This window comes from Fundulus heteroclitus, chromosome 15 (assembly GCF_011125445.2).
Source record: "Fundulus heteroclitus isolate FHET01 chromosome 15, MU-UCD_Fhet_4.1, whole genome shotgun sequence".
Classification (NCBI taxonomy): Eukaryota; Metazoa; Chordata; class Actinopteri; order Cyprinodontiformes; family Fundulidae; genus Fundulus; species Fundulus heteroclitus.
In genome coordinates, this window is record NC_046375.1 from 20132121 (window position 1) to 20151271 (window position 19151).

General features: G+C 42.5%; 2 protein-coding genes and 1 long non-coding RNA gene across 3 annotated transcripts in view; all 3 read left to right on the forward strand.

Moving 5' to 3' along the window:
- The first annotated feature begins 128 nt into the window (after positions 1 to 128).
- On the forward strand, positions 129 to 15421 carry fkbp1b (FKBP prolyl isomerase 1B). Its single transcript, XM_012866692.3, has 4 exons — positions 129 to 323; positions 3342 to 3389; positions 12439 to 12551; positions 14602 to 15421. Exons 1-4 carry the CDS (start codon positions 287 to 289, stop codon positions 14728 to 14730), a joined length of 327 nt encoding a protein of 108 aa, XP_012722146.1. The 5' UTR covers positions 129 to 286; the 3' UTR covers positions 14731 to 15421.
- On the forward strand, positions 3729 to 8368 carry LOC118566209. Its single transcript, XR_004932883.1, has 2 exons — positions 3729 to 8217; positions 8270 to 8368. It is a non-coding gene; the product is annotated as an uncharacterized LOC118566209 (long non-coding RNA).
- A 1724-nt stretch (positions 15422 to 17145) lies between the features above and the next one.
- mut (methylmalonyl CoA mutase) overlaps positions 17146 to 19151 on the forward strand; it is a 50338-nt gene continuing 48332 nt past the window's right edge. Inside the window, exon 1 of the mRNA XM_012866697.3 lies at positions 17146 to 17245. The gene's annotated coding sequence lies outside the window, so the exon portion shown is untranslated. The remainder of the gene's footprint in view (positions 17246 to 19151) is intronic.

The following is a 19151-nucleotide window of genomic DNA, read 5'->3' on the forward strand; positions in this document are numbered from 1 at the left end:
TGGAGGAAAAAGGGGCAGACGTACGTACTCCCAACATCTCCATCTAGCATCCCCTCTGTGCGGCGCAAGACGCGCGTGATGCAGTTTTAGCTCTCTGCGCTGTGTCTCGCGACAGAGTCCGTGGGCTCAGTGACGGCTGGCCGAGGCTGCGGGTCGATGGTGCTCCGTTGCACACATTTCAATCGATTAAAGCCCGACTTGTAGCCGCTAAAGAGGGCAGCGCCGGCTGTTGAGAGGTCCTTCTGAGGCTTTATGTTTCATAGTCGTTCTTCTAAGTAGCACAGCCATGGGCGTAGAAGTCGAGACCATATCTCCCGGTGATGGTGAGTAAATCTAGCCGCCTCGGGTCGCCTTTGATGCGGGGTGGGAAGTGGCGGTGCTGTCGCTGGCTCCCTGGAATGCCGTAGAGCTCAGGATTAATCCTGCAGCTCCAGAAGTGCCATGCTCCTGAGCGAATAATAGGAGTCGGCCTGTGCGTTGAAAGGCTGTTTTAACTATAATTAGAGCTCCATGGTAAAGCTCAACCTTTGAGGGGCTTCACTGAAAGCCTTTGCATGGCACCTTTTCCAGAACTCTCCAAACGTGCTAGCCCCACCAATGTCAAAACAGCAGGACTCTGCAAATGATCAGTTGTGCTACCAGGTATCCGAAAATGTCCGACTGGGGGAAATGTACGAATTATGTTACCGTCATTTCGAGCAGAAACTGCAGGAAGGAAAGCTGGACCCCTCACTGTCACAAGCAGCGCAGGGTGGTATTAAAACATGGAGTAAAAATAAAATAAAATAAAAAAATCCTCCAGGCTAATGTTTCCACAGAAGAGAGGGGCAGATCTGACTGAAGTGAGCCTTGAGGCTTGAAGGCAGGGAGTGAAGCTTTGGCTTTCCTGCCAGGAGCACCAAGAATTTAAATGTAAAACTAACCACTGGTGTGTGTATATTAATTTTTTCTTCTCAGACAACAGTGGCAATAACAATCCCAGCTGTGTAACTAGGTATGCATTTTCATCACAGGGTTTCATGAAGCATGATTGCTTATGATCTTTGATTAGGAGAGCTGACCGACCAGGCTTTTGATGGCCAGTACCAATTTCTGTGATATGTTTTAAGGTCTGACCTGCCAAATCAGCTCTTTTTTTTTCTTCCTAAGGCAGATCACACATAAGCTGGAACAGCAATGTGTTGGTAGGGGTTCTTTGATAGAGCTAGTAGGTTTGACCCTAACAGAAAATGGAGGAATTACAAAGGAATCTTGATTCGTGCATCAAAGGTAGTGCTGTACACGCCCTTGGTTCGATGCGTTTAAAAAACAATTAGTGGTATATTGTTCAGCTGGTTTTTGCAACGTCTCTAAAATCTGGTCATGCCACCCTCTCTGGTCCTTTTAACGAAACTGTCTTTTGTTGTTGTCCAATTTTCCTGAAATCTTTGCAAAATTCTAACTTGGAGGTCATCAATTTAGCTACAAGTAAAGTTGGGAGGCATGATATACCCGCATTAACATCGGCATCTACTAGGGCTGCAACTAACAATATTTTTTTATAGCCGACTAATCTTTTTTTTTCTCTCCAATCAGTTGACTAATTCCGATTATTTTTTTGTATGTTCTTCTCCGTCACTTCAGTTATACAAATATTTTGACTCCCTTGTTCTTGTCTACACACCTTTGAACGCTTCTTGTTGTCACTATCCTTTTATCTGTTAGCTTTATAAATGATCCTCCATATATTCATTTTAAACTTAACTGACTTAGTTTACTTTTAATATTTCTCTCAAAGTAGATATTTTTTACTCTTTCAACCTTCAAGCTTTTGACGTTGCTTGATGTTTAAAAAGATTTTAAACTATAGTGTAAAAAAGAGGAGCATATTAACATGTTTGCAGTCAGGCTTGTTCTCTTTAATTAGGCAATATTCCCAGCATCAACATTAAACACGAGTTAATGATTATTTCCCAATAAACTCCAGCGCTCTAGTGAGGCATTAAAGTTAAATAAAACAACCCCCTTATTAATCTCAAACATTGATCTCAGGGATAAATTAAACACAGAAATTAACCCAATAATAACTGTTAGATATCATCCGGTTGAATTGCAGCGGTAGATTTAAAACAGTCTGCCCCCCAGAGGCCTCCTCCTGCGGGGCTGAGGAGCTTGATCCTCCGCTCAGCTACAGCTGGGAGAAGCGCAGCGAGAACGGACATAACGGGCATTTCACCACTAAGCCATAACCAAGCAGATATTCGGTTTTACACAGTCACATTCTCGCCTAAAATTTAACGTTCATTTTGTTTTAAAAATAAGTGTAATTTACGAAATTGTACTAACTTTATTTTCTTCTTCTTCTTTCGGTTGAAGCTGAAGTCACGCGACAGAGGTGCGCTTTGCTCACCGGGGAACTGGCGCTATACTGCCCTCTGCTGCCGCCTTAGTGAACTGCATGTGACTTAAACTACTGCTGAAAGGGAGACCGCCGCAATGTTTATATATATTTTAAACTACGCGATGACGCATTCATTTTTGCGTCAGCAAAATTTTATTATTGACGTCGTTGACCGTGTCGACTTTGCAGCCCTAGTGTCGGCCGATGTCAGTCGTTTTTTTTGACATATCGGTAACCGATAAGTAAAACCGGACTGATATTAATAACAGATGTTTATTTCCATCTAGCTGCCCTTTGTGGCTGTGTTTCACTGAGGGACAGGGTAAGGGGCTGGTCATGCGGTTGTTGTTCGGTCATTTGACAGCGATGCATCGCTCAGGATTGTGTGTGTGTGTGTGTGTGTGTGTGTGTGTGTTTGTGTGCGCATTTTATTTTATTTTTTTAAAGGAAGCAGAGATGCAATGTCAGCAGTGTGGTTGCTGTTGAAAGAAGACATACGAAATGCAGCGTATAAGTCTAGACTAACCCACATTCAAAAATTCAGTGAGCATATTTCTCAATCATTTATTGAGCATTTCATATTGGTGCATCACTAAAATGAACCCATTTGCCGAAGTTTACTAAAAACAAATGCAAAAAATAGGAAAAAACATGGGTTTACCAAAAAATATGCCTTAATCTGGGGCATGTGTGTCTGTGACAGCTTGTTTTTGGAAGGGTAGGTTTGGTTTTAAATGAAGAACAATTTAGAAATGAATGGCTAAACAAGTAGAAAAACGTACCATGACACGTTTCTATGATTCATGTCTAAAGGGATTATTTATGGTGTTCATAGAAAGGTCTGGCTTAGTGGCCCGAACACGATCATCACTAATAGAACTGTTAGGATAATTACAAGATTAGCCTCTGAGACTCAGAAGTGTGCAAGCGTACGCTAACATTTGTTCTCTTCTCTTGACAGGGCGAACTTTTCCAAAGAAAGGCCAAACGTGTGTTGTGCATTACATAGGTAACTATGCCTTTTTTCTTCCTCTTCTTCTCCCGGCGATCTTGAAACTCCGCATCCTTCCTTTGTCCTTGCTGCCGTAGGAGGAAACCTGCCTATTTGCACATTGTTTGCTCTGCTCAGGTCGCGAGTCGCTCGCACAATTCCCACAGTCTGCCGGGCGGTGCACCCGAGTGTTGGTTAGAGTCCCAGAAGCCTTGCGGGGGTTGCCTCCTCTGTTAGAAACACCGTTAGTCTGATTTTGTTCCGACAGAGAGATCAGATGTTTGGTTCTGTCAGCCCTTTGACTCTGTTTCAGCTTGTTTCTCTCTCTCTCTCACACACACACATCCACACACACACACACACACACACACTTGTGCATGCATGCACGCACACACACGTCTGCTTTGATTTTCCTGTTTGTCTCCTGTCAGAAGGCCCGGTTTTAAGGTGGGGGCTGTAAGACGCGGAGGCGTTTGGGGAAGTACATTTGGGCTGTTCTGTGCCCCAGGGTTGGCAGTCCAGACAACTAGGTCAGACAGAAGTAAACAAAACCTAGTTTGCATGTCATCTGTCGACCATCATGTGTTTTCTTTTGTGGGAGTACAGAACTAGTCCCGCTCTGGCACATTTTCTATGGTAAACACTTTTTAGGTATTTTTGTGGCATTGCCTCTGTGGTTTTTTTTTTCTCTTCGCCGTTAGTAGTTTGAATCTCCTTTTATTGCTTTTGTTGCTTAATTAGCCCAAACTATTGAGTCATTTTTAGCTGAATAAAATTCAACTATGCAACGGCAAATACACAAAGGACAAATAAATGATTCATTGATTCAACTTGAGGCTTTAGTCGCCTTCTCTTTGGGCATTGTGTGTGACCGGATGAGCAGCTGCAGAGATAAATGAAGCTATAGTTGTGAATCATTTTCACAGGATGTAAAACTGTTCTTGCGACTTTTATTCTGCTGTCTGCCATAGGAGGAGGTGTCGGCTGGGGTTTGGCTTTTGGATCAGTTTCGCTCTGCCGACTCTTATTAATAGAGTCACGTGGTTGTCAAACTGGTCGAGCGGCCATGGAAGCGGCACCCAAACGGCAGTCAAAAAAACTAAGCAATACATTATTGCATTATAAACACTATAAACACTATTCACACTAGACAAAGAGCAAACAAAACAATACATTTAGAAACTAATACAAACTGAAAATATCTTAAACCCATTCTAATAATTGCTTAATAATCTGTATCGACAGAAAAAATCTGCTCTGGCCAGTATCGCCCCTCTTTAATCTGCCTCTTAGTTTGAGCCATACCGGGAACCAATACATTGTGTGCAAATCCCTGAGGACTGTTTTGTCTGCGCACCTGAGCGTGACATGCCAGGTTGAGGTCCCTCCACCGCAGGTGAAGCCACGCCCAGAAAACACACCAATTCCAACCAAACAAAAAGGAAAACCCAATTAGTGTCTTGTTTAATTGTTTTTTCCTATTAATACATTAAAATGCACCCTGACATGTAACATTGGGTCATTGTTACAAGGAGGTTGGCTTATCTTCATATCGACTGTGGCAGCGAAATGCATACTTTTTTCCTGCTTTCTCTCTGGTTTTCCAGTCGCATATAATGCAGTTGTTTCAGTATGTCATCGTCTCATTGTAGGGATCGACAAAGTCGGGCCTGTTCCTAGTGCGGGTAGGACTCCACCAGGGCTGTGCCTTGTCACCGGTCCTGTTTGTGGAGTTTATAGACGGGTTCTCAGGGCGTAGCAATAGACAGGAAGGTGTCTGGTTTGGGAGCCCCAGGGTGTTCTGTTGGCTTCTTTAAGCCGTCATCTCCAGTTTGCACTGCCTTACAGCCTCAGAGATGAGGTGCAGAGCTCTGTTATCCAGTTGTAGGTCAAAGTAGAGCTGCTGCTTCTCCGCATCAAAAGGAGTCTGATGAGCTGGTTTGGGCATCGGGTCAGGATGTCCCATGGAGGCCTCCCTTTGGGGGTTTTCTGGGCACGTCCCGCTGGGAAGAGACCCAGAACGTGCTGGAGGGACTGGGTGTCCCGTCTAGACTGGGGACACCTTGGGTCACCCAGAATGCACTGGGAGAGGGTTGTCTGGGTTTCCCTCCTGGACCTGTTGCCCCCACGACCTGTTCCTGGATAAGACAACGGATGGATGGATGGATCACTACTATCGCAGTTTTGTTCATCTGATTAAGTCATCCAAAATGTATTATTATTACAAGCCAAAGTTATTGCATTAAGAGTATAGCGGGCAGCATGAATCGTTTTTTTCCCTGCGGCATAAATGTTATCAACATTATTTTTAATAGTAGTGATATTTTACATGATTTCATTCGGTAACAGTCTCTCATCCACACACATAGCATCATAAGTGCATCATATCCGTTTTAAATAAAAGATTTTGTCTTGAGACCTTGTGGTCCAGTAAGATTACGGGGAATCCAGTTGAATAAAGTCCAACTACTTCAGATTATTCTACTTTGTAATGTGAGATTGGCTTTTTACTGTCTGCTAAACATCATACTTATTTTTAAGGAGCTTCTATAAGCAGGGGTTAACAAATTGCACACATTTGCTAAGTACCAGTTATTAGATTATGTCAAATTCTGCTGCAGCGCGAACGCACAATGCAGAACCGAAGCAGACGTCTTCATTAGGCGGTCACAAGCGAGCCCTTTCTTCCCTGTCTAGTCAGAGACAACTGGCAGCTGTGTCCCTTTAATGGAATCTGTTAACAGCTTGGACGAAGCGGAGCTCAGACACAGGCTGCAGATTGTTGTTAAGGTGAACTCAGCTGGGTGTCTCATGGCTTAGACCGGCCATTCGGGGACAGCGATTAGGCACAACATGTAGTCCGAAGCAAAGAGCTGGGCCAACTCTGTGGTAGCTTCGCACTTTTATTGTTGAATTGAACTTAAAATGAAGTTCTTCTCCTTCTTTACTTTTTATTTTATTGTTTTGCAATCTGACCCGCTGGCTTTGCTCATAAGCTGTTGGTATTTGGAGACAATGGCCTACAAATTATAGAGTTAAGCCAAAGCAAGTCTGTACAACAGGCAAAAAAAGAATATTGTATGGGCACGGGAAAATGCATTTGGCAGAGATGGAAAATGCACTATATTGCCGAAAGTATTCGCTCTCCCATCCAAATTATCAGAATCAGGTGTTCCAGTCACTTTCATGGCCTCAGGTGCATAAACTCCAGCACCAAGGCATGCAGACGGTTTCTACATACAGCTGTGAAAGAAACGGGTCGCTCTCAGGAGCTCAATTGAACTCCAGCGTGATTCTGGGAATGCTTCAGAATACCAAGACAACTGTTCCCAACATTGTGGGAACAGTTTGGAGCCGGCCCCTTCCTCTTCCAGCACGACTGAGCACCAGAGCACGAAGCAAGGGTCCATTTAGACACGGCTGAGAGTTTGGTGTGGATGAGCTTGTCTGGCCTGCACAGAGTCCTGATCTCAACCCAACACGACGGAGACTGAGAGCCAGGCCTTGTCGTCCAACATCAGTGTTTGACCTCAGAAATGTGCTTCTGGAAGAATGCGTAAACGCAACCCAGAACCTTGTGGAAAGCCTTCGCAGAAGAGTTGAAGCTGTTCCAGCTGCAGAAGGTGGATTGAACCCCTATGGATTCAGAACGGGGCGTCACTTAAGTCCACATGCGAGTCAAGGCAGGAGAGCGAATACTTTTGTCAATATAAATGCATCGGTAAAAATTGAGTTGAAATCTTATCTAGAAATATAACTTTTTAGAGGTCATTAATTTAGATGTCTCCTAATGCCAAATCTCAGAGCTTTAACCTTAACTCATGCTACCCTGATTCTGTTTTCCAGAAAGGAGAAACGACCACAAAGAGTAAAGCGAGATATTTCGCCGTACATGACTGGATCTAAATCCGCTCTGGTTCCAGCATTCAGCCATACAGAGCTCCCCTGTTCTTCTCTAAAAACCGCTATGCCCTTCTGTTTTCTCGTTTACACCCCATGGATTACACACACACACACACACACACACACACACACACACACACGTCAGGGCAAACGGACTCAAAGATTTGCAGCGGCGACCTCTCTCTGACTCCGGTGAGCGATGCGGTCGCTCAAATTAGCGGAGAGGTCACTGCCACTCTGGCCTCAAACCTGCAAGAGAGTGCTTTGCTAAAGTATTTCCACCTCCTGGACTTCTCCACATTTTGTCTCGTTCCAGCGACAGACCAACACAAAGTACCACATTTTAAAGACATCTATTCAAATCTATGTAGAAATAAAAAATCCAGACAGTGTAATTCTCCATCCACCCTGGATAAATCTCTTTCCTTTTCTTCTTTGCAAAACAGCAAGAAGGTTTGAAACCACCTTACAGGCCTGCCACGTCTACTGCATTACATACTAGTGTTGGATTCCTCATGTATGACCCCATTATAATAATACATTGATGTCTGTGGTCATAGGTTCTAGAGGTCTGAGTACTTTTACGAGGCGCTGCGGGTCCCTGTCTTTCACTCGCAGCCCTGTTTCCGTCATCCAGCGCACACGTCCATGCGCTCACGGAGTGGCAGCTCCGACAGCTGCAGTCCTGCTGCCTCAGGCCCGTTTCCCTGCGTATCAGACCGCCGCCGGGGGAGGAAAACGCAGGCAGGACACGGGATCCGTCCGCACGAAGAAAGGAAAACCAGTCGGAGATAAATGCAGCGATTGGCGGCACCAGGCTTCTGTGACAATCTGAGTTCTTAGTTGGTTGTTTGTTGTTGTTTTTTTTCACTTAAGCGAGGCTCCCAGTGGGGGGAGGGAAACGATGCCCAGGCCTAATTTTGGTCCCCTCTGCCAAGTCTAGGTTCTAGAGTTTTACATCTGAGAAGAAGACGGCTTGAAGCGCGACTGAACAGCGGGTTCAGATTCACAAGCGGCCAAATTACTACCAGGAAGGAAATGTTGTCTGTAGAGGTGCTCGCTGCCAACAGTATGGAGTATGCAGGTAAAAAAAACAAAAAAAAACAGCTGAAGATTTAAGAGAACATAATCTCCTGTTGAGTCTGACAGGCTTGTTCTCCTAACAGCGAGCGTAAGATCCTCTCTGCAGCATACACCTGAATAATGCCTCGGGGCAGACGTGAGGAAGAATGGGAGCTAGTCATCAACCAAACGCTGCTTGTCAGTGGAAAAACAGGGCTCCTCACATCCTGTTTCCACCCCTGGTGGGGATTATTTACACGCAGCTAACACTGTGACAGCAAAATGGCTTCCTAAACTTTTAGACCCGTTCTCCTGGTCGCTCCGTTATACAAACAAACACTTGACTTATTCATTAAGACGTGTGGCGCCCGCAGCACAGAAGCCAGTCTGGTGAAGGGATATCTTTACACGCGTCTCAGTTCATCCGCATTTGAGCCCCGGGGGGGGGGGGGGTTGCTTGGCTGGCAGCTCTTCTAGACGAGGGGCAACACAGGATACAGTAAAGGGAGTAAAAATAACCCCACCCCTGTGTGGTATGGCTCTTTGCCAGCTTACAACCAGTAGGAGCCCTCTGACGGGGAGGGAGTCTGGGAGCCAGGCAGCAGGAAGGGATAGGCTTCGCTTTTTATTTTTGCAGACCGCGCCCAGGCTTAGCTGGACAAAAACTGATAACGGAGCAGTGATACTCCACTGGTGGGGGGTGGGGTGGTCAACAATAAGGATTCTGACGGCCCTTTTCGTGCCCGAGTGTAAATGTCGAAGTCCCATCAAGTTGTGACTTTAGCCATGTTCTTTTGCTGCTCGTTGTTTGGTAATTGCGACAAGAGTAAATTCTCACGTTTTTTTTTGTGCACCAGCCTTTTGTTGCCAACGAACGTGTTCTGCCTGCAGCAGCGGGTATATTTTCAGGCTTTTCTTGCCATCCTGTTTAACCACAAGCGTCAACGGCAATGATCCCTCCATGGCCACCCTTCTCGTGGACGCTGTTTGGCTGCAGCTTGTGACTGAACCGACTCCATGCGCTCTTTGCCAGAGGAGCTGCAGCAGGTGGCATTTGCCTTGATGTGTGTGAACCTGATGACTCCATGATTGGAAAGGGGCTTGGCTATTGATATATGGGCTACGGAGGGCTTCTTGGAAATTATGGACTTGCTAATTTTAGGGGCAAGGAAAGGGGAGAAGCAGTACAGTATCAACATTCGTATAACTAGATGAGCAAGGCACCTTGACTACATTTTGGTTGGTTGACACCAACTTTAAATGCTAAATATTCACACTTGTGTATAATTTTGACAGGTAGCTAAATTAGAGACTACCCCAAAGGGGTTTTAGGAATTGTTTTTTTTCTCTTCCTGGTGTTTTTATCCCATGTGGAGTGCGAAAACGACTTGGATTGTTCATCTTAATGGTGGAAAATAAGGACAAAGTTCTAAAAATACTTAGTTTCATGCTGACCTACCCATACCTACTTTATGTTCAGACAGGTTAGAGACAGTAGCCCTGAGGAAGAGACGGGACGCAGAGATGTTGAGGTTGTCTTTGGGAGTGACGGGGATTGATCGGATCAGGAATGAGTTCATCAGAGGGAAAAGCCAAAAGAAGATTCAGATACTAGAGATTCTAGAAACTCAACTCCATCCAGGCGGAGTAACCAGAATGAAACAATAGCTTTTGTTAAAGTGTCTAGGCACCCTTCACATCGCACCTCAACAGTAAAGCTCAAATAAAACCCAGGCGGTGTCTGCAGGATATTGGAGAGGTTTCAAAAACTCGCTGCTCTCTCCACTGATGTGGTGCAGGAGTTCCCAGACCGTTTTTAGCATGTACTGTCCAATGCCATTTTCCATAGTCAAATCATATTGGTTAATTTCAGTGGTGTCAGCAGATCTGGATGCAACAGGCTCAGCCTGGTAGCAGAGGTTGATGCTGATCCTTGATAATGTGGCCTGCATGCATCACCAGAGACTGGTCCTCAGAGAATCTGAAGCAGGACAGGGCCTTACTGGCCTCATGCCAAGGCTACAGCCTCTACACACCCACACCCGGCTGGCAGCCCTCCAAATAAATAATAATAATAATAATGGCTTTCCTCAGTACATCCCATCACTTCGCTTGCTGCAACAAAAGAAAAAGATCTCTCATCAGCTAAAACGAATGACCCACACTCAAGTAGCAAAAAATAAATACCCAAACATTCATTATTAACTGATTGGTAGAGCTTTCCAGATGTATTTAATTATTGCAGTTCATTTTTTACTACACTCAGTGGTGCAACAAACCACCCATCGATCCTGCGTAGCACCCAGGAGGCATCCTGATCTGATGCCCAAACCGCCTCAACTGACTCCTTTCGATGTGGAGAAGCAGCAGCTCTACTTTTTTATACATCAGTAACAGTGATGCCAAAGATGGCATATAGTAGGGTTTGAACAATCTATATAACCTGACCCATTCACATATACCCAAACTGTCGCTCTTCTTCCCATAACTACCCTTTAGGATCCTGTCCATGAACACCACAAACAGGATCAGTGACGAGGGGCAGCCCTGGCGGAGTCCAACTCACACTAGGAACAGGCCTGACTTTATGCTGAGGATGCAGACTCAGCTCTTGCTTTGGGCATACAAGGACCGTATGGCCTTTTCAAGCTGCCCAGTTACCCCATACCTCTGCAGAAACCTCCACAAAATATCTCCAGTGCCATGAATCACATGTAGAGCAGATAAGCATCCCATATAGGGCTGGGACTTTATCGTATCGTTTATCGTGAATTTTTTTTTTTTCATCATTATAGGAATTTGGGTTTATTTTGACAACGATAAATTACAATTACTCATGCCTGAAACCCCCAAAAGCTGCCAGTATTGTCAGGATTGTTTTGCCATTTTCTCCACTGTTCACAGCATCAATATGTGTCAATAAAGTCAAACATATAATTAAATGCAGTTTAGTGATAAAAATCACATTTCTTTATGTAACTTGTCCTGTTGAAACGTATTTCGAATTTTGTTTTAATATCTGTAAAGTGCCTTGAGACGATGTGTTGTGAATTGCTGCTATATAAATCAAATTGAACTGAGTATATGTTGCATTGTTAAATATGTTTTTTAAGGACAGTATTTGTATTTATGGGGCTATAATCATCATGAAGTCAAAGCCACAACGTTACATAAAACGACTACGAGAAGCTGGTTATAGCCTTTTATCATCTCTTTTATCGTTATCCCAATAGAACCACAATATATCGTGATCAAATTTAAAGTCCGTATCACCCACCCCTACTCCCGCGATCCCCTCAGCTATTCTGCGAGGGTAAAGTTGTTGATGAAAGTTTGGCTTGTTTTTCATCAAAAATAGAAAGAAATCTGTGCTGATTTTCAGCTTTTAGCTCTGCGGATGCTAAAATACCCCTTTACACCTGTGAGACGTGGGTACTCGTGACATCGTCTGCAGTACAAACGATGTGCCTTTGAGGCAGACCCGCTGGCTAAAGTTAGTATTTAGAGCTGGCTGGTTCCCAGGCTGTCGAGGCAAAGCGCTCCTCGGAGCAGGGTTTGCTTACGGGTCCGGGTTTCTTGTCCCGGACAGATTAGTTGTTGCGGGAACAATGGCGGACTGTTTTAAGGGTGGGATTGTTTTGCTTTCCTGGCTTTTAAAAGGGTCAGAAAGTTTACGAGTCATTAGTGAGGCACGGCATTAGTTTAGATTGCATCCCTTCATGTATTAAAGCGTCTCAGGAAAGGGGAGCAGTGTTTTCCTGTCTTTTCTAGAAGTGTTTAATGGCCCCAATCTTATCATCAAGCCTGAAGGTAACGGTCAATTCTGAAAGAGCAGTATCCTGCTCTGCTGTGCCTTTTCTCCCTGTGGTCTATATGCATGCAGGTAACGGCCTAGTTAAAATTAAAAAAAAATAATCTACTAAACCAGGACAGCGGCTTCATATTCAGATCACATTTGTTCTTCTCATGCAATAAAGGAAACCACAGCAGCATAATGAGCTCTTGCAGGTCATGTCTGAGACGTGCTCGTTCATGAAACAGTATTGTTTTCTTTGCGGTTGCCTTATCACAGCGGTGTGTGGATTTACTGTTTCGTTGGCAGGTATGCTGCAGAATGGGAAAAAGTTTGACTCCTCTCGAGACAGGAACAAGCCCTTCAAGTTCAAGATTGGACGGATGGAGGTTATAAAAGGCTGGGAAGAAGGAGTAGCACAGGTAAGAAGGCAATGTGTTTTCATGCAACTTTTTTTTGTTTAGGTATGGTGAAATTAGGCCACACGGTGGTTAGCACTGTTGCCCACAGCAAAAACAAAAACAAACTCCTGGGTTCAAATCTTGGCCTGGTGTCTATGTGCATGGAGGTTGCTTGTTCTCCCCATGCATGTGTGGCATCTCTTTGGGTACTCCAGCTTTATCTTATGGTTAAAAAAAGAAAGACCATAAGACAGTGTCGGAGCCAGAAACCACGAGACCATGAATGTTGGGTTTGTCATCTTTCATGTTAATAGATCATTAATGTAGATGATTCATCACAGTATTTTCATGGTCAGCTTAAGGATCATATTCCAACTAGCAAAATGTCAGAGACAAAAATGCTTTTAGTACCAGCCTTGGCATTCTTTTGCCGTTAATATTGTGGTAGGGAAGTCTCTCGTGTGTGTGTGTGTGTGTGGCAAACGATGCACAATCTTTAAGCCAGAGCGTCCGATTGGATGGAAAAATTTGTCCTCTGCATGTTTTAATTGTATGAAGTTGTTGCAGTTCCGTCTGGTTGAAATGGCTGGGCAGAACGCATGCGGTTCTACGCATGCGTTCATGGGAAAGCCATGAGTCAGACACTCAAGGAAGACGCATTTGCTTTGGGGAAAAAACAGAGTAAACTCTCTGAACCGCAAGGTAAACTGCAGGGAATTTCTGGCCAGGTTTGTTCTCATAGGTTCATCCAGAAACACACAGCTTAATAAATAATCAATAAAACGTTTCAATAAACAGGAGCCCAGAGGTACAGAGACGGATTTTTTCAATTTGTTGAAATCCTGCTGGTATGTTTGCTGACCAAACATGATGTTTCTAAAGCTTGTTATGACGGTTTGGTAAATTTTATATGCACGCTCAAATGTTGTTCCCACTGGAACCTCCACTGGGATTACAACATGATAGATTTATCGAAGTTATTGCTTTTTCACTGCATAATAAGGGATCTTAACGAGCAGCATAATGAAATGATATGCATTTAGTAAGGACTCATTAACTCTGCACACGCTTGCATTGTTCGGGTCTGGTCGGCCACAAACCCTCAGTAAACAACCAGCAATCAATTTCCATTTTCACGCCTCTGTTTGCCGTAACCTGTTCCAGCAGACAACAAACCAGAAGCTGGTTGTCAATCCATCAGGGCCAGTGGACAGATGAATGGGGACTATGCACGGACACGAACCCATTGGCATTTCAGAGCCTCAAATAAATCGGTCGTTCATGTTTTGTGACGAGCCTCGAAGTCCTATGGCCTATTTCACAAAAGGCAAATTTGGAAATCCAGGATAAGCGCTAAAGCCGGGCTTGACATGACGTGATCAATGTGTCTCGGCTTTATCTGTTTCACAAAGCCCAGTCCAGGCTCAAGAGGTCCGACTATGTCAAGGCAGGTATTATTAATCCAGCTAAATGTCCCCGGCTGTCTACAAAAGACCATGAGGTCGATCCCAGAGTCACTGATGCTACAAATGGATGATCTTAAATACGATAAAATGCAAACACAACACTTTTACAGACATTGTTATCCTTATAAAATGTGTAAATTCAATTTTGTTTAATTTCATGTGTTTTTTATTTTAGGCAAAAAAAAAAACCTTTATATGAGAGACTGATTTTTTTTTTTTTGAAGAGTTAAAACTGGATTATTTTAGATGTTATAGTGACCAGTTGAATTTGTTCTCATTACTCATAGGATCACACTAGATATGTTTTAGATATGACTAAATAAGTAAAAGAATGTGTTTTAAACACCTGCTGAACACTGAGCTGGTAACTATTAGCCTTTTAGGCCGTAAGCAAATTTAAGAGATGTTTTCTACTACAGGACAAAAAATATAAATAATAATAAAGAATAGCACAGGGATAACACGCTTCTTAATAATAACAAAAAATAAATGAGCATAGGTTACCATTGCCTTTTTTTCAACCCTTATTTCATTTTGAATTAGCCTTGTGGAGAAGTACGCTGCCATTAAATCCAGACTTGTCCATCTATTCCACTGTGTCTCAGATGAGCCTCGGCCAGAGGGTGAAACTCACCTGCACACCAGACATGGCTTACGGAACGACGGGCCACCCCGGAGTCATCCCACCAAACGCCACACTTATTTTTGACGTGGAGCTGCTCAAGCTGGAGTGACGGCTGCTTGACAACACAAAGGTCGAAGGTTAAAAACGATGCGAGGGGGTGGGGGGGGGGTGCTGCATTCGCCACGTCCTGTTCTTACAGGAGACCATACCCGCTTGAGGCGTGCCACGACCTCCTGCCTGCTCATCCTCTTCGTTTAGATTTTTGCTTTTGTTCTATTTCAGTATTTAAATGTAACTTCTGCTGCTTTACTGGCATCTTGCCATTGTAGGTTCTGCCTGAAGACATCGATGTCCTGCAATACTTTTACTCACGTTTTAGATTCTGTTGGTCAAAAAAATGCATTTTTATTTTTATTTTTTATTTTCCTTCGGATGTTCTGTCAGAAAACACTTTAGGTGGGTAAAAGAAAATCTAAAAAAACTCTATTGCAATCCAAACTGCCTTACATGTCAAACAACAGAGGACGGGTACACATGTTCAAGATCCCAGATTTCTGCTCTGTGTAAAACCTGGGCATTATATACCACTGTCTGCAATGACACTTTGATAAAGGCTTGTCCTGCTGAATCCTCTGAATCATGTTGCTGTTCAATTTGTTTGATTACCTATCTGCACAGTTAATGCAAGTGTACCCTATCAGATGCAACCCAATACTGTACAGCATTGTTGAAGAGCCATTACTACTGCAACAGTTTACTGACCAAGTCCTGAATAAAATTGGCATGTACTGTATTGAGAACTCTGTGTCCTGTTTGTCATTTTTATTCAGTCAGGTTAAAAGAATAATCAACAAACTGTATTACCATCATCACCATCGAAAAGGAGAATTTGGAGCATCTCATGTTTATTAGTAAGTTGGAATACTGCAATGTATACTTAGGCCTGAAAATTAAGGTTAAAGGTTAAAGCCCTCTAATGAAAATATAAATAGCGTCCCAAAAATAGCATTAAACCTAGTAAGTAAAAGTAAAACAAAAACAGAATTTATCTGAATTTTATACATCCAGTGGTGACTTCACAAAACGTGACCCTATTGTGCAAAAGATACCAATATTTTGCCCACTGTGACACTCCTCATAGCATCTTAGTGCAGTAGGCACATTAAGATTAGAATGAGTTTTTTTTTAACACATTAAGTGTTATTATTTTAAGAAAACAAACTGCGAAAGGTTTTTCTGAGTAGCCAAGAGCCAAAAAGGAATAAATGTAAAAGTTATGAACAAATTTTATTTTTTTTTTTTGCAAAATCGTACATTTCAAAGTGAGGGTCTATGAAAGTTTTTATTTTGTCATTTTGCTTTCTCAGTTTCTGTTGCGTATAGGTACCTGATTATGGCAGCTATGGTGCAGCATGTTCCTAAAGAGGAGGAAGGCACAGAAGTGGAGGACAGAAGAATTGACAGGTCTAACTAAATAGAGATGGGAATAAAACGATGAACCAAAGGCCTGAAGCTGGACTTCAAAGAAGCACTGTCCTTTGGTTATTCATTTGGAATGAAGTGCGGCTGTGTGACTGCCTGAGCGTTACAGTCAAAATGCGCTTGTGTAAACTAGATTAGTTATGGCGGAATAATAGACTCATATATGCTAAATACATCCAGGATTCAATTCCTGACCTTGGCTGCAGGTCTTTGGCCCTATTCTTTCTGGCCATCTCTTGTGGGAATGGGATGGAAAGCTGCTTGTGCCTCAGAAAAAGGAGGCTTTGAATGCATAAATTCCTGAAATATCAAACATTTTATAATCTAAGTGTCCTCTGCAGATTTTAAACAGGATTCAAAACAGCATTGTAAACACCCTGCAAACGTCTATGTGCTAGATGTTTCGTAGGATGACCACAGGTAGGCAGTATGCAGCTGAAGTTCAAAAAAAGCCTTTTAACATGCTGAGGAGAACCCAAAGTTGCCTGCAACGCTATGACGCTATTTATGAAAGGACAAATAATAAACACAAAATCTGGTGTTTTTAACTTAAATCCAGTAGTCTGAATTAGCTGTGAAGTCTGCATAGCAGTAAAAATATACATTTGTACTGAGAGGCAGAGCAGAAACATAAAAAAAATGATGACTTAAGAAAAATTTGATTTTGATTACAGTACTTTATGACTTTGACATGTTTATGATTAAAGAAAGGAGGAAAATTGGAAAAACACTCATTAGTCCATAAGAACGAAATGAGGAATTTATGTAAAAAAAAAATAAGTCATTGACAGGTAAACAGTGAACTTTGTCGGGACCACGTCTATTATATCAATAAGTTTTAATTTTTTACTCCTCAGCTAACATTAAAGATAAAAAGTTAAAGTGTTCCAGGAACTGCTGGTCTCTAAAAAAGTGACAAGAGAAAACTCCCAACAATAATACAGCTGCAGCCGCGGACACTGCAACACAGCCCACACTCAGCAAGCTAGTTTGACATTAACTTCCGGTACCATGGGTCAAAGTTCACCACTCTTTTGTCTCTAGTCCTCGATTGGCTGAGGGGGTGAGTGTTGTGAAGCATCATTGGACGTCGGAAAACACGCCTTTCAGAAGCTTGAGCCACCAGCACAACAAACTACAAGGTCAGAAACTTGCTAGAAATCGTTCTGTAAAATGTTCCAAGCCACATAACAAAGCGCAGAAACGAGACGCAGAAATGAGCGGCATTGATATGTGCGTTTTGCATCCTACTGCTGATACAGACGAGCGGAGGTGTTAATTTCCCCCCTTAGTTAACTGTGGTTAGCGTTTAGCTTTACGCAACCAGTTTGCCTCTCCCTTTATTTTGATGGGCAACGAAGCAAGATCCTTTAATATTGACACCGTATAGCATATTTTAATAAAGCTGTGTGGTATTCAGTCGCTACGCTATAATGCTACATACTAGCTAGCATCGTAAACATCGTCGTTCGCCAAGCGTGGATGTTTACTTTACTGTGAAAATACAGTAATTCGCTTTATATGGACTGTCCACATTATTGTCAGAGGGACTTGTAGATATACTGAACCGTAAAGCGCATTAAAAAGTCAAAAAGCGGTAACGAGCCGTCCACGGTGTCATTTGGTAAACATTACAAGCTGCTTCGTTAAAAGGTGATCATGAAGAGATTCTTAAAGCTGTGATTGTACGGGCTTAAAACAGAGGTGGCACAGACCTGTCTAGAGGTTTTTGTTGATGACACACAAATCAGGCATTACATTATGATCCTCCAATAAACCCTCCCTGTATGTGGCTGAAATAAAACAGTTCTGCAAAGAAGAGTGGGTCATAGTTCCCCCACAGTGATGTAAAAGACGCTTGGCCAGTTATGGCCAACATTTGCTGCCAGCTGTTGCTTTCCTCGTTTTTACATTCTGACAGGATGCCCTGGATAGTTTTTCCCTTTACAAAATCTAATTAGAAGTTGTGGTTTTTTTTTGCATTCACTCAGGTGGGTAGTAACTAGTTACATTTACATGAGTAACTTTTTGAACAAAATTTACTTTTAGGAGTCCTTTTACTGCGCTGTACGTTTTACTTGAGTCACATTATTACTCAAGTATAGCTTATGGTACAGTGAGACTTCTTATTTTTAGACAAGCTTTGTTATTTCTAATGTTATCTTCTATCTGCTGAGCACATTGAGCCATTTGGAGGTCAAATGAACGTACAGTAAACGGTAGATATTGTCATTGGAAGCACTTTGCACTGTTCTAACATCATTTATATACACTAACTGATGGAAAGATTAGGGCTGGACGTTGATTCAATAACAATATATATCGATTGATAGATGTATATATCGATGATAGAAAAAAAGGGTCAATGAAAAGTTCAATAGAACAGTTTTCCTTCCTTTTGCATTCAAGCCACGTAGGTTAATATTACAGTTATTACATCCTCCAATCACAATCGCAGACCCAGGAACCAAGCCCCGCCCCCCTCAAAGAGTTCAGAGAGCACGGGTTCTTTTTAATTTTTGAAATAATTTTTCAGTTTTGGTAAAAAATTGGTTGAATAAAGGGTTGAGTTTGAATTCAGTGTTTGTGTGTTCTGTATCTAAAAATAGGTTGCTAAGCAACAGCATAAAATGGCCAGAGCTGCACATGTTTTGAATTTGTTGATAATATCGATATCGATCAATATGATTTCTATTTTATCGATATGCTTTTTTTTCTTTATCCTCCAGTCCCAATTAAATACTGCTTTCAAGTTTAATGCTGAAAACAAACGATTTCGAAAACGGTATCCTCCGCCTGAATTTTATTATTTTTCAAATATGTTATTCTTTGTATATCTTTTCCTTTTGGTCTTTATAATACCAGAATTTACACATAACCTTATATTTCTGTCGGTCCGATTACATAATTTTTAAATATTAAATCATCTGCTGTTATTAGTTCCTCAGTAACTGAGCAGACTTCTTACTGAATACCTTTTTACTCTTTCTTGAGTAATTTTCTTTTACTTGAGTAAAAATAAGTTAAAGTAGTGCTACTCCTACTTGA

Excerpts from the sequence above, each read along its gene's own strand:
- fkbp1b (XM_012866692.3), top strand. The coding sequence starts at position 287 with ATGGGCGTAGAAGTCGAGACCATATCTCCCGGTGATG. Across the intron at positions 324-3,341 it reads GACCATATCTCCCGGTGATG|GGCGAACTTTTCCAAAGAAA; the intron begins GTGAGTAAATCT and ends TTCTCTTGACAG. Across the intron at positions 3,390-12,438 it reads GTGTGTTGTGCATTACATAG|GTATGCTGCAGAATGGGAAA; the intron begins GTAACTATGCCT and ends TTTCGTTGGCAG.